This window comes from Cervus canadensis, chromosome 32 (assembly GCF_019320065.1).
Source record: "Cervus canadensis isolate Bull #8, Minnesota chromosome 32, ASM1932006v1, whole genome shotgun sequence".
Lineage (NCBI taxonomy): Eukaryota > Metazoa > Chordata > Mammalia > Artiodactyla > Cervidae > Cervus > Cervus canadensis.
The window spans coordinates 22207859-22224327 of record NC_057417.1 but is presented as its reverse complement, the minus strand read 5'-3'; the positions used below and the strand labels follow the sequence as shown (position 1 = coordinate 22224327).

General features: G+C 37.3%; 1 protein-coding gene across 1 annotated transcript in view; it reads right to left on the bottom strand.

Moving 5' to 3' along the window:
* Positions 1-16469, bottom strand: part of LOC122433093 (S-adenosyl-L-methionine-dependent tRNA 4-demethylwyosine synthase TYW1) — a 140801-nt gene that overhangs the window by 31776 nt on the left and 92556 nt on the right. The window contains exon 14 of the mRNA XM_043455628.1: positions 902-1012. Within this exon, the coding sequence (XP_043311563.1) occupies positions 902-1012 (111 nt within the window). The remainder of the gene's footprint in view (positions 1-901; positions 1013-16469) is intronic.

The window sequence follows — 16469 nt, the reverse complement described above, 5'->3', positions numbered from 1 at the left end:
AATTACTAATACAATATTGTAAATCAACTCTATTTCAACTAAAAAAATACTGTTAATCGGTTGAGTTTGAAACCTTATATGCCCCAAAACTTAAGAAATTACTATTAAAACTGTTTAGTTGTAAGAACAGTACTCTGAATAAGTGCTTAAAGTGAGTGCATATCTTTCAAAAATACACACAGAAACAGCTATAGGTAATGGTATAATGTGAGGATTTGCTTGAAAATAATAGGTAAGGGCAGGAAAATGGGTTGGAGTACAGTTGAAACATGAGCTGGTAATTTTTGAAGCCGGGTAATGGATGGATGGGGGTTCATTACATCAGTCTCTCTACTTTTGTATATATTTGAAGTTTTCCATAGCAAAGGTTTATTTAAAAGTCAATTACTCACTATAACAGTGTTCTACTTCTCCGCATATTAAAGTTACTATGCAGTGGACAGTACATTTATTTTCTCTTGACAGTCTATGGCTCGCTAAAATATAAGCTTTTTATATGTGAGAGCAAATGCTTGGTCTTTACTGTTCTTATCCCCAGTGGCTAGAACAGTGCCAGGATCTTGATTAATATTTTTGCATGAATAAATCAAACATCCAGGACCTCATGTAGGGTTTTAGAAGGGCTTCCCTGGTAGCTCAGACGGTAAAGCGTCTGCCTACAATGCAGGAGACCCGGGTTCGATCCCTGGGTCGGAAAGATCCCCTGGAGAAGGAAATGGCAACCCACTCCAGTATTCTTGCCTGGAAAATCCCATGGACTGAGGATCCTGGTAGGCTACAGTCCATGGGGTCGCAAAGAGTCGGACACAACGGAGCGACTTCACTTCACTTCACTTCAACTCCACCGTAGCCAGCAAAGCGCCAGGGGAAGTGTGCCCAGCACTGGTCAGCAGGGGCTTACCTTCACCTCGATGAAGTCAGGGTTCCCCAGGGACACCAGCTCGGCATAGGCCTGGAGCTCATCCACGTTCCATGCCTTCACTAGAGTCAGTCTGTAGACAGTACGTTGTTGCTAAAAGACAGGAAAAGACAACTCTGTTTTTAATCACCTTGGAAGATTTTCAAATTTCTTCAACCCACAGAAAACCCAGACAATGTGAAATCCGGTATGAACTTTTAAAAACTGAAGTTTACACTTTGTAGAAAAAGATGAAAAAAAGAAAACAATATCATAAGACTCCCAGAAGCCTTATAGGCACAAATATTGGCATATTTCTCTTCTCTCACTAATAGTATCTAATACTAGATAAGTGCTAGTTGCTCAGTCATATCTGACTCTTTGCAACCCCATGGACTGTAGCCCGCCAGGCTCTCTGTCCATGGGATTCTCCAGACAAGACTACTGTAGTGGTTAGCCATTATTCTCTTCTCCAGGGGATTTCCTGACTCAGGGATGGAACCTGGGTCTCCTGCATTGCAGGCAAATTCTTTACTGTCTGAGTCATTAACACTAGATAAGACACCCAAAAGTTTCTTAACAAATACACTGATTCCATTTGGTCAGAAATAGTAAATTGACTAAATAGTTTTAGACTGTCAAAAATGAATTCAAATAACCTTCAGGCTCTCCGTTCTCAAACTATTTATGATAAGGATTTTTAACTTACACTTTTCCTCTTTCCTGCTTTCTTACTATTTAATGATCCCTAGTTGGCAGAAAAGGCACAGTGATGAACTGTCAATGTTGCCACTTGTTTGTCTATCATGTAAAAAAAAGGTACTGATTTTCTGAAAAGCAACTTGACGACAGTCATACAAGCCTTTAAAACCTTTATACACTTTGACCTTCCTTTCCAGGACCCTAGACAAACTGTTAAAAGTTCAAGGACTAACTCAAACATCTCAAAACATGATTAATGGTAGTTTAAAATCTACAAGAGTGGGGGCAGAACCTATGACTTGCCTATAACCAGTAGAATACGGCAAAGGTGATTGGTGCCTGTGGTTATGTGCGAATGATTGCATCCATTTGGAGCAAGTTCCTGGGCAGTATCCATGCTGCTAAACCTCAAACCATGCTTTAAGTAGCAAGGCTTATTATACTCAAGAGAAAGACAAAGTGAGATGAGAGTTGAAAAGAATGATACCAATCTCTATATGCCCCCCAATGTCCACAGCAGCATTTATTTACAATTCCCAAGATATGGAAGCAACTTAAAAGTCCACCGAAAGATGAGTGGATAAAGATGTGGTATATATAAACAACAGAATATTACTCAGCCATACAAAATAATGAAATTTTGCCATTTGGAACACCATGGTTGAACTTGGAGGAGATTATGCCAAGTGAAATAAGGCGGTCAGCGAAAAACAAACACTGAATGATATCACTTTTATGTGCAATCTAAAAAAAACACAACAAACCAGTGAATATAACAAAACAGAAACAGATATAGAGAATAAATTAGTGGTTACCAGGGGCGAGAGGAAAGGAGGGAGGAGGGAGATAGGGGTAGGGGACTAAAAGATATAAACCATTATGTATAAAATAATCCACAAGGATATATTGTACAGCATAGGGGAATATAGCCAATATTTTATAATAACTATAAATGGAGTATAATCTTTTTGCAAATTGCTATATTGTACTCCTGAAACTTACATAATATTGCACATCAACTATACTTCAATTAAAAGAATACCAATCTCTCTACTTTTAATTATATCTGAAGATAACCAAGAGATGAAGAGATGAATATCATTAGGTGGCCATTTTAGAAAATGCACTCAAAACTTATTTTTAAAATGCAACATAAAGAAAAGAAAAGAAAGTGAAGTTGCTCAGTCGTGTCCGATTCTTTGCGACCCCATGGACTGTAGCCTACCAGGCTCCTCCCTCCATGGGATTCTCCACACAAGAGTACTAGAGTGGGTTGCCATTTCCTTCTCCAGGGGATCTTGCAAACTCAGGGATCGAAACCGGGTCTCCCGCATTCCAGGCAGATGCTTTAACCTCTGAGCCACCAGGGAAGCCCCAAAATGTAGCATATAAAGCATGAAAAGACACACTTCTTCCAGATTCCCTTTACATAGCTAGAATTCACCCAATGCCAAAATCTAACAAAAATGGTAGAGAACTGCAGGCCAATCTCACTTGTATTCATACATGCAAAAGTCTTACCAAAATTTTAGCAAAATAAATTCAGCATTATGTTAAAAATTCTAGAAAAGGAGAGATGATTCAATATTAGTGAAGTCACTTAGTCATGCCTAACTCTTTGCAACCCATGGACTGTAGCCCACCAGGATCCTCTGTCCATGGAATTCTCCATGGACACTGGAGTGGGTTGCCTTTTCCTTCTCCAGGGAATCTTTCCGACCCAGGGATTGAACCTGGGTCTCCTGTATGGCAGGTGGATTCTTTACCATCTGAGCCACCAGGGAAGCCCATTCAATATTAGGTTATGTATTAATATTAATATAATTCATCACATTAATATTGTGACACAAAAATCAATCAGTCATCTTATAGATATAGTCTAAAGTCCATCCCTGATTTTAAAACAAAATAGAATGAACTGAAAAACCATTTGGTAAACTCAAAAATTAAAAAACTTACCATTAATATAAAGAAAACACCCTCGAGTCAATAGTCCATGTCATTCTTATAGATGTAAAAAACAGAGGTATTTCTTTTTAATCAGACTAACAGCAGAATGTCCACTCTATTATCTTTATAAACACTTTTCTGAAAGTTAAAATCAAAGCAATAAGGCAAGAACAAGACTAATTGAATAGTATACCCAAAAAAAAAAAGTATAGTATATCACTAAAAAAACAAAAAAGTGCTGGTATATTACTTTAAAAAAGTGATAGTATATCACTTGCAAATGATATAACTGGCTTCCTGGAAACCTAAGAAAATCAACTAAAAATCACATCAAGTCAAATTGGCCAGTGACCAAATAAAAATAGAAAAATAAGCAGCTTTCCTAGCATAGAGTGGTAGGATAGATGTGGACTCTGAAAGTGAAAGTCGGTCCAGCTCTTTGCAACTCCATGGACTATACAGTTCATAGAATTCTCCAGGCCAGAATACTGGAGTGGGTAGCCTTTCCCTTCTCCAGGGATCTTCCCACCCAGGGATCGAGCCCAGGTCTCCCACACTGCAGGTGGATTCTTGACCAGCTGAGCCACAAGGGAAGTCCAACAATACTGGAGTGGGTAGCCTATCCCTTCTCCAGGGGATCTTCCTGACCCAGGAATCAAACCGGGGTCTCCTGCATTGCAGGCAGATTCTTTACCAACTGAGCTATCAGGGAAGCCAGGCCAGACTGAATCTCAGACCACATACTAGCCATCTTTAACTCTCTGACTCAGTTCCTCCCTGTGTAAAACGCAGGTTTCGCACAGGACTGCAAGTGTCCATCTACATGATGCTCCGGCTTCCCTGGTGGCTCAGCTGGTAAAGAATCCGCCTGCAATGCAGGAGGATCAATGTTTGATCCCTGGGTTGAGAAGATGCCCTGGAGAAGGGAATGGCTACCCACTCCAGTATACTGGCCCAAAGAATTCCATGGACTCTATAGTCCATGGGGTCGCAAAGAGTCAAACATGACTGAATGACTTTCACTACTACATAATACTTAGATCCATGCTGGCAGCAGGAAGTCATAATATGTATTAGCTATTATATGCCACATATATGCTACATATATACTATATATACATATATCTATGTAGCATATACACATATATTACAAAGCACAAATTCTACTTTACAAAATACAACTATAAAATACTTGATGATTATTTATGAAATAACATGGACAGTGAAAAGAGGAAACATTTCTGAGATCATAACAAAAAACTAGCCTACGTGAAGAGCCATGATAGATTTCTAAATATAATGTAATTCCAATAGGAGTTAAAAATTCTTTTCAACAAATAAACTAGCAGTGATACCAACAAAAACAACAGCAGGAGTTGGCAACGAGTCAGCCCTTACTATGTGCCAGCTGTTGTGTTTAGTATCTTAGTGAAGACTCCAATATTTGTCTCTTCTTTGCAACAAATCTTATAAAATAGGTTTATTATCTTCACATTATAGATATGAAATTGAGGCCCAGTGCTGCTAAATAAATTTCCCAAAGCTACACAGTTGGAAAGCAGCAGAGCTCAGATATGAACCCAAGCAGAATGAATCCAAGGCAGACTCTATCTCTCATTGCTAAACCTTCTCAAATTGTGAAATAAATCATGCGAAGAGAAATGTACATAAAACACAAATGTTATCGCCCAACAGATTAACACAAAGAAATATCCATCGCCCACCCAGCACCATCTATTCCCTTCACCCAAAAGCTATCTGATATTCTGACTTCAACATTAAATTTTAGACTTGTGCCTATGTTTGAAATGTATATACAGAGAACCATATATTCTTTTGTGTCTTGCTTTTCTCACACAACATGGTGTTTATACAGTTCATCCATGTTGCTGTATGTTAGGATCTGCTCATTTTGTTATCTAACATTTCATTACATGAGTATACAATAATTCACTCAGCCATATCCCCACTGATAGACATCTAGATTATTTCTATCTTTTAGCTGTTGTAAAACAATGCTGCAAATTTATGGTTCCTAGGGGTGGGGAGGGGAAGGATAAGTTGGAAGATTGGGATTGATGTATACACAACACTATATATAAAATAGTAACTAATAAGGACCTACTGTATAGCATAGAGATCTCTCAATACTCTATAAAGGCCTATGTGGGAAAAGAAGTATATAAATATATATACAATATAAATTTTATATATTTATATTTTATATAAATATAAATATAAAATAAATATATAAATTAAATATATTTTATATATTTTCTATATATTTATATATAAATATATTTTAAATATAATATATATAAAACTGATTCACCTTGCTGTACACTTGAAAATAACCCAACATTGTAAATTAACTATACTCCAATAAAAATTAAAAGAAAAACAATGCTGTTATCTCTCATAACACTAGAGTTTAGCTTTTTCTACTTTAGGGAATTTTATGAAATGCTCTTATGACATGTGTTCTTCTATGTCTGCTTCTTTTACTGAATTTAATTCACTGAATTTGATGGTGACTCTGGCTTTAGATACATTTTTACTGCTGTTTAGTACTCCAGTATATGAAAATATTAACTACTAGTGAAAGTTGTTGGTTGGTTGGTTGTTTTCCCAGCATGGACTCTTACAAAACACCACTGCAAATAGTGTTACTGCACCTGACTCCTGATAGACATGTTTCTTTGATGTTCCTAAGAGTGGAAATGCTGGATCAGAGGAAGTGCAGGTATTTTGCCAGACTGGTTTTCAAGGTCATTTCACCACACATCCACTTGCAGTGGATCAGAGTTCCAGCTGCTTCTCATCTTCAACAACTCTTGTTGGTAGTCTTTTAAAACTTGAGCCATTTTCATGCTGTTCTATTTTGTATCTGTCTGTTTACTGATGAAGTTGAGTATGTTTTTGGCCATTCTGATCTCTACTTTTGTGAAGTATTTGAGTGTGTTGAATATTTCTCTATGGGGATAATGGTTTTTTTACTACCGTGTTTTTCAAATTCTTTATATATCCTGGCTAGAAGAACTCAGTTATAACTGTATCAGAAATATTTTCATCTGCTTTAAGGCTTTCCTTTTTACTTTCTGCATATATTTTGATCAACAGAAGTAACTGATTGTAGTACATTTACCTTTTATCTATAGCATACTAATGTTCAGATGATTAAAGACAAAGAAAAGCACTACTATGGGATTACAAAAAAAGGAATGTCATTAGATTTTATTTCAAATGATCAGATTCACATTCTGGGTTTCACTGTATCTGTAGGGAGCCTGCTCAATGGGACAGTTTTGGAGACTTTAAAGTCTATGTAAAATTAGTTAAAGCAATTCCTAAAGTCTATATAGAAGAAAGTGGAGTTATACTCCAGTTAGATCAAATTAAAACAAAAACTGAGCATAGATGATGCTTGAGAGGTGACAGCTGGAATTGCCTTTGCAAAGGACATACTTAACACTTTATATTATCCTTTTAGATAAAAAAAAAAAGAGAATGAGAAAGAGAGAGGGAAAACTGGAGTACAAACTGGATTTGTAGTAATTTAATTCAAACAAAAAATATCTTTCCCCCATTTGGGGACGTAATTAGTAAATGTCATTTGTGTAGGTTCTGGATTGGTTATTACTGCAGGGTTTTCTGAATGTGTCATATTGTCTAGTAGGGGACACAGATGGTGTGATACTGGGTCAGTCAAAAGGTACATTCGGGGTTTTTTGTTACATCTTATGGAAAAACCCAAATGAACTTTTTGGCCAATCCAACACCATGGATGCTGAAGCTGAAACTCCAATACTTTGGCCACCTGATGCGAAGAACTGACTCATAGATCCTGATGCTGGGAAAGACTGAAGGCAGGAGAAGGGGATGATAGAAGATAAGATGCCTGGATGGCATCATCAACTCGATGAACACGAGTTTGAGCAAGCTCCGGGAGTTGGTGATGGACAGGGAAGCCTGGTGTGCTACAGTCCATGGGGTCGCAAAGAGTCAGACACGACTGAGTGACTAAACTGAACTGAATACTATGGAATATAAAAACGAAGATGAAAAATATCCAGTTAGGCAAAAAGCTTAGCTACTTTCTGTTCAAGCTACAATGTGATTTGTGAAATGTCACAATGTGAGTTGTTAAAAAAAAAAAAATCAACTATTTGGCATGTTATAATTTCATGTATTATTGGGGTTTTTCAATCATTAAATTTATTCATTTTTAATTGAAGGATAATTGCTCTACAATATTGTGTTGGTTTCTGCCGAACCTCAACATGACATGTATTTGTTTAATTTAAGAGTCTAATATACTTTTCCCCTAGTGGTGAGAACAGACACAATAAATGGGAGGCGGGGTGATCTGAAAGTTACATCACAACAAATGCACAGCTGGGCTGTGCAGCGAGAGACCTAGACCTTCACCTCTAGACTTTAGATCAGATCTTTTTGACAGATTTTAAATTTGAGTTTCAACTTATTATGTTTCTTAGAGGGAAGCAATACATGGACTGAAAATACATGAAGTGAAAATTGAGGTCGAAATTCCAAAGGTAAATGTTAAATGCTTATCAAAGGGAACTGCATGGGGAGGCGGGGAGGCAGGTAGTATAAAGAATCAAGTACAAAGTAGAAAAGGCCTGAGTGAAGAAAAGAGGAAAAAAGTATAAAATGAGGAAAAGAGTCCACAGTAGCAATGAAGCTACTGGACCCCTGAGTCAACTGTGCAAGCTTAGGTGCGCTCTTTGCCCCTCTGTAAAATAGGAAGAGAAACAGTATCTGTATCTCATAGTATTGTTGTTAAATTAGAAGAACTAAGACAAAGAACCTAGAACACAGTCCCCGCAGAGAGAAAACTATGAAGAAATTTCAGCTACCACCACCACCAGCAGTTACACAGACCATTCATTTGATCACACAGATATCAACTCAACCAACAGTCACCAGGTGTTAACACTAGGTGCTGAAGATATAGCAGTGAACGAAGCAACCACCATGTCAACTGTTGTATAATCTACATTCTATTCTAGTAAATGAACAAACTCAAGTCAGAAAAGACATTAGCAACAATGGTTAATACCAAAAGAGGAGAGGAGCCAGGAAACCATCAAGGCAAGACTTCAACACTCCTGCCTGGCTCCACAAGCCATGAAAACCAGATAGAATATTGACCAGATCATATCATGCTTGTCAAAAAAATGATTCTGAACTGCTTAAAACAAAAAAACAACTTAAAATTGAAACACCCCCTCACTGACAACCATTGTTTCTAAAATCAAAGGAATATGTGTTCGCCAATACTAGAAACTGGGCGATGATTCTTTTAAAGACCTTAGAAAGCATACCTGTTCTTAAAATGGCTTTAATTAGCCAAGAGTTATTTTGCTTTTTGTTTTGGTTTGGTTTTGTGTGGCTATGCCAGGTCTTAGCTGCAGCATGCAGGATCTTTAGTAGTGGTGTGTGAGCTCTTAGTTGTGGCATGCGGGAGCTAGTCCCCTGACCAAGAATTGAACCCAGGCCTCCTGCATTGGAAGCACAGAAACTTAACCACTGGACCACCAGGGAAGTCCCTTAATTAAGTCTGATGCTGTTCATGGGAGACAAAACAAAATGTGTCAATCTGATAGGTCAAGTAATGCAAAAAAGTAGAAAATAAATTCAAAGATATAAGTCATGATGCAGCTAAGTGAAGTATTCTTTATATTCAAAGACAGGAAGGAAAACTATTACAGAATTATTCCCAAAATAAATTAACTAAGCAACCACCTAATTTAAACTTTTATGAGTAATGGAAAATGTAGATCAAGGAAAGATGGCAAGGACAGTTTTATAAGACTCAGTGAAGAAAATCCAACAGGAAAAGAAATCATAAAGGAAACACATCAAGCCATTAATAGTGCTTACTTATAAGGATCAGAAGGGTTGTAGGTTTATTTACATTCCTCTTTAAACACCTGTGAAAGTGTTAGTTGTTCAGTCATGTCCAACTCTGTGTGACCCCATGGACTGGAGCCTGCCAGGCTCCTCTGTCCATGGAATTCTCCAGGGAAGAATACCAGAAAGGATTAAAGTGTTTAACATACACATTATGAGTCTCAGAAGGAGAGGTGAAAATGACAGCTAAGATCATGGTTACATAGGAATTCCCTGTATTATTCTCTCTTCTCTTGAATGTTTTAAAAAACCATATTAAAAAGGTTCAACAATTTATCTTGACAGATGCAATTCAAGACAAATTTGAGCTGAGGCTGTGTCAAAACAAGATAAAATGGTCTCCTAAAACATGGCTCTGAGTTACCAGTAATCAAAGAAATGCAAATTGAAGCAGTAATGAGGTACCATTTTGGCTTATCAGATTGGCAAAGATTTTTTTTTTAAATAGCAATATTCACTGCTGCCTAGAGTACAGCAAGACAGAGAAATTCATTCACTGATGGTAAAAGCATAATTCACTACAAACATTTTGGGAAGTAGCATGGCAACATGATTAAAGTCTCTGAAAAATACTCAAATCTGTTGATCCAATAACTACATTTCTAAAGATGTAAGCCTTTGGAAATGATAAAATTTGTGGACAAATACTGATGAATAAGAAGGTTCATTTCAGCTTTATTTGTAATAATGAGATACTATAAATATCTCAATCCCAAGAAATAGCTAGATGATTTATGATACAGCTATTTAACACTAAAGATGATTATTTCAGGACAGCGGTCATGAATCTGAACATGGCAGAGAAACATACTCCTAACTGTGAGAGTTCCATACGGATGTGAGTCTCAGAAAAAAGGAACGAAGGAGGTGGGAAACCTGTTTTTCTTTTGAACCTTTGCTCCTATTGAGAATAACTGTTTTAAAAGAAAGTTTAATAATAAGGGGTAATTTTTATGTAACAGCATCAAAATTTTTAAAACTTAAAAACAAAACTGTACACGTACTACAGCATTAATGACATAAATACATAGACACGGTAGAAACACAAAAATTTGAGAAGGAAACACAAGAAAAGTTGTGGGGTCAGAAAACCTGTGCGTGTACACACACACACACACACACATATATTTTTTAATATTAATAGTATTGACTCTTTAGATGAGAATGGATCAGTTTAAAAGTTTCTTGATATGCCTAATCTTAATTATCCTTAAAACAGATCCCTCAAATAAAATTCTCTGCTCAAAAACCAGAAATCTGGTAAAGGAGGTAGAAAAAGATTTGCCTTAGGTTCAGCTGAGCCTCAGAAGACCATTCAAATCAACTTGAATATGAGACAGTGTGGCCTGAATTTGAAGAGTCATGGACCTCTGTGTTACTTATAATAGCAAAGAGGGAAAAAAAAAAATGGTTTGACATCCTCCTAGTAACATGGTTAATATGAAGGAAGATGTTGCTTGTGTGAAGGAGTAGAAGGAAGGTGAAATCACATATAATTTAAAAAATTTTATATATATACACATACATGTACACACACACACACACACAATCACATTATAATGTATGCATATAGTCAACATTAAATATTCATGGGTTGGTTCTAAGACAACTGCAGATACCAAAATCTTCAGATGCTCAAATCTCTAATATAAAATGGCACAGCATTTGCATATAACGCATGCACATCCTCCTGTACATTTTAAATCATCTCTAGAGTACTTATAATACCTAATACAATGTATATTATGTAAATAGTTGGAAATACCATGTACATGCAATGTAAACAGTTGCAAGGCAAATTTAAGTTTTCCTTTTTGAAACTCTCTGGAGTTTTTTGTTTTCCCCAAACGTTTTTGCTCTGCAGTTGGTTGAATCTGAGGATGAGGAACTGGCAGACATGGAGCGTACTGCATGGTGGATGTACGGTCAAAGGGGAACTGTAAGTTCATCTCTTGAAAAACAACAAGAAGAGGAAGCTGAGGAGTGCAAAATGCAAACACAGAAGAGACTAAGAGCAGCGGTAGCTGTATAAAGAGAAACTGTACATAAATAAGAGCAGGAAAAACAAACCCCACGAGAGGATTTTTTAAAAAGGCAGTAGTATTTACACATTGGAAAAGCAAATGAGTAATATGGAGCAGTGTTTTTCCATCTTTTGGAGGTTAGGATAGAATGGAAGAGATAAAGCTCTATTGGCATTTTGAACAGAACTGTTCTCACAGTGTAAAAATGACTACTGCCCTGTGTCAACTACAAACTGACACTTGCCATTGGCACTTGCCATCTACCTCTACAAGGATTAAATCATGTGCTACTGCAGCAGCTGATTTTCAATACCCTATGAAAGGAGTTCAGAGCGGAAAGCAGAAATGAGGCACTCTGTGCTAGGGGAACAATTGGCATGACAGGTCTTCAGACAGTTCGATTATTTTCAGGAGCCGATTTTATGCACCCAATTCTTGCACTTCCTCATATCTAGAAAAGCATTAAAATCCTTCATGGTGATGGCTGCTTCTCATGACTAGCAGAAACCTTCTACAAAAAAATACATGCTTGATTGCATGTACTCCCCCTTCACCAAAATCACATATACACTTACCTTCCCCCCATCTCTTTGGATCAGTTTCTCAGAGCTATGTGAAATGCTGTCTCCCAAGCTGCAGTCCTCATTTACAAAAATTTATCAATAAAACATGGGAATACAAGGAAAAGGAAAGAAACAAGAAAAAAGGAGGGGGGAAAAAAAGATGATTAATAAGACAGAATGTAAAGAGCTCAAGACGAAACCAAAAAAATGAAAGAGAATAAACAAAATGCTAAGATTTCTATAAAGAAAGCTGAGTGCTGAAGAATTGATGCTTTTGAACTGTGGTGTTGGAGAAGACTCTTCAGAGTCCCTTGGATTGCAAGGAGATCCAACCAGTGCATCCTAAAGGAAATCAGTCTTGAATATTCACTGGAAGGACTGATGCTGAAGCTGAAACTCCAATACTTTGGCCACCTGATGCGAAGAACCAACTCATTGGAAAACACCCTGATGCTGGAAAGACTGAAGGCAAGAGGAGAAGGGGATGACAGAGGATGAGATGTTTGGATGGCATCACCAACTCAATGGACATGAGTTTGAGTAAACTCCAGCAATTGGTGATGGACAGGGAGGCCTGGCGTGCTGCGGTCCATGGGGTTGCAGAGTCAGACACGACTAGTGACTGAACTGAACTTAACTAAAGATTTCTACAGAAGAAAGGTGTGAGTACAAAATTATGGGGCCACTATCACAAGGTGAATGAGAGAGGCAGCTTATCTACATAAGAATAAGCGGAAGTCAGAGAAACAATGTTATGCAAATCGATAAGCAGAAGATTTTGTGCAGGCCTACACCAGGGTGGCATACACACATGCAGTCACCTAAGCAGCCCATCGACTTCAAAGTCTGAGGATATTGACAGGGAAGTAAAATCTCTGACAAAGTTCCCTCAGGCAACCATCTCTCCATCATCCTGCAGCAGACACAGACAGAAACACTGGGAGTGTGCAGAGGACGGAACGAGAAGGACATCTGGACATACCCAAAGCCTATCTTATTAATACAAAACCACTGAGACAAAGCAAATGTGAAAGGAATAACAGGGCAGCCAGAAACCACACAACTCTAAAATCAATAAGTCCTATAGATCTATTTCTCCAGAAATATTACTTGTGACAATTCACAAGATCAAGCCCCAGATGTTAAATGGTAAAGGTTCCCTTCCTGGGGAATTAACCGTCCAAATGCATATGCTTTTATAGTCGAGGGATGTTCAGACTGTCTTTAATCTACCATTAACAATCTCCCTGTACCTAAGCTTGGCTCTGCAAAAAAAAAAAAAAAAAAAAAACCCACACAAAAACCAAAAAGCAAAACCAGACTCATTAGAAGGTGACTCAGTCCTTGAAGTAAGCCTATAAAGCTTCCTCCCTGGAAAGCTCGTTAGTGACAAGATGAGACTGAGTGTACAGCACTTTACCTCATGTGTGACTCACAAGAAAGTGAATCTGGAATGATGGATGGCAAGAAGAGCCTGGAAGAAGGGTATCTGGTGCTTGCTATACAGACACAAAAATACCAAAAGTTAAGCCTTTCATCCAAAACCCCCTTACTTATCTAATGTGCATAATTTACCAATAAATGAATGTACAAAGGGGTACCTTAAGCTCACCTCTTGAGCCAGCCCCTGCTGCAGGGATACACAGAAGAAATGAAAACTGAAAATCCAATAGATAAAGCTGGCTAAAAATATATAATGAAACAGCCTCGTGACCAGGAATTGGACCTAGCCGCCTGTTAGAGCGCACATGTGAGCAAAAACAACCACCTACTCAAGAAGAGCCTGCAAACAATTCCAAGAGATGTGTGGAAATGTAACATTTCACAAAGACAGCCAACAGAATCTACAATTAGAAGATAAATTTCAGTCAAAAAAAAAAATATTAAAGTGACAGAACAAGTGACTTTAAACCAAAGACATGACTTCATAAAGATGGCAATTTTCCCAAATTAAACTATAAATTCAATGCAATTCCAATCAATATCTGAAAGTTATGTGTGTATGTGGGTGTGCGTGTGGGGTGTGAAAACTGACAAAATGATTCTAAAATAAATATGATAATGTATTAAGGGACTAAGAATAAGCAAGAACAATTTTGAAGAAGAGGGGTCTTTTGCACTAAATATCAATCTTATAGTAACTCAGTGTGCTAATGGAGCAAGATTTAAAAAAAAAAACCAATATAACAGAGTAGAAAGTTGAGAAACATCCATGAATACATGAAAACTTGATTAAGACAAGCAGCCATTACAAATCATGGGGTAAAAGATAAATTATTCAACAATGATGCAGCTCCAATCAATAATCCATAAAGGAGAAAAAGAAGCCCTGTCTTGTAACACACTTAAAATAAATATAGATATGTACATACATATACACGTTATGTGTGTATCTGTATACATATAGAAAGAGATCATTAAGTCTTTAATTAAAAGTATTTGGAGTCAATGAAAATCACAAACATCTCAAAAGCAAAAACAGTAACAAATCAAAACAGTACAAACTTTCAGCTATAAGTAAGTACTAGGGATATGATGCTAATGATAAATACAATTAACACTGCTGAATGTAACACATGAAAGTTGTTATGTGAGTAAATCTGAAGAGTTCTCGTCACAAGGAAAATATAATTTTTCTATTTCTTTCATTTTTGTATCCATATGAGACAATGAATGTTCATTAGACTTCCAATGGTGATCATTTCATGATGTCTGTAAGTCAGTCACGGGTTCCTTGTTTGTAAAATCCTACCACTTGTAGATTTATTCCTGTATATATTTTCCTTTGCTGTGAACATTTGAATGACCTTGAACAGGGATTTTGAATCATGACTACTGGATATGTTAGGGAAAAAAGGATCTAGATATTAGTGAAAGACAAAAAAAGGATAGAAAATAAAAAGTAGAGCAGTGAAGGTTTTTGGGTTATAGTCATGAGTAATAATTAAAAAGACAAACACAGGCCATAAACCTGCATCTTGGCACCCATCAGTTCAGTTCAGTTCAGTTCAGTCGCTCAGTTGTGTCCAGCTCTCTGTGACCCCATGGACTGCAGCAGGCTGGGCTTCCCTGTCCATCACCAACTCCCAGAGCTTGCTCAACCTCACGGCCATCAAGTCGGTGATGCCATCCAACCATCTCATCCTCTTGTTGTCCCCTTCCCCTTCTGCCTCCAATTTCACTAAATTCTGGTGAGGTCTGGTGTAAAGTTACTGTGGGTGGCACACAGGTAGTTAACTGTGTGTGTTGAGGAAGACATTTTAAAACATGGTAAACTAAACAGGTTAAATAAAATTTATCCCCAGGCTTTTCATTTCAAGCATCAAATTCTCTGGGTTTTTGACCTACAGTGGAAGTTAAAAGTTAGTTTAGTCATGGGTGAGACAGGAAAGAAAAAGACAAATCCTTCATGTACTACACACAAGCAAATCTGCAATTACCATGTGGTTGCTGTAGAGGAGTCTGAGATGTTATTGCAGACAAGGAACAGAGAAGTAAAAATTAGCTGAACAGTACCCAATACTAATTAAAGATTTGTAAAACATTATTAACATTCACTGTACTCAATATGATTTCCTTTGTCCTTCTATTTAATGAACACAGTACTTAGAAGGGATTTCAATGATTCGCTCTAATTCCCAGCTTCAATCTAAAATTTCCTTTTAAGTGCTAAATTCTTCAAACGTGCCTTTTCCTACTCCATGAATTTTTTTAGGACATAAAATTGACTTTTGGTCAAGAAACCACCATATTCAAAACAGAGCTCCATTAAATGGAACCATCTTAAAAAAATGGGCAGGAGGTGGTCTGTGTACCCTAACGCCCTCTTAGAGATGATAAGGAGTAAGTTCTGGAAAATAAGATGGTCTCCATCCTTTCTCCTATCCTTGTCTTCAGTCTATACCTCCTACCACTCCTAGAAACTGGTGACCAGAAGTCCAAAAAATAATCACTGCTTTTCCCCTGGGGAAGATGTACTTGAATTGTAACCGGTTATAATTATACAAATAGAACTACAACTAAAGGATTTTCCAGCATCTACCAGATATTTTCAAAGTACAAACAGTTAAAAGATGACAATTTTCCAGCATGAACCAGGAAGAGAAAAACAAAAAAAACAGAAATGTTCTTTATGGTAATATAAAATGGAAGCTCTCTTCAATCACTGGACCAGGTCAGGGTCTCCCGACATCCTGAGATACATGCAGTTCATGAATCAGCAGGAAGATGAATGACATATCTCCTTTTTGATTTGGGGTTTTTTGTCTGTTTCACAAACCCCAAAGCTAGGCGATACACCATCAGAAAGATTCTAAACCTCGTGGAAATAAAGCTAATAAATTCCAAAGGTTACTCAAATTCTATTTACATGATTTTTAATATTTCTAACTTGTC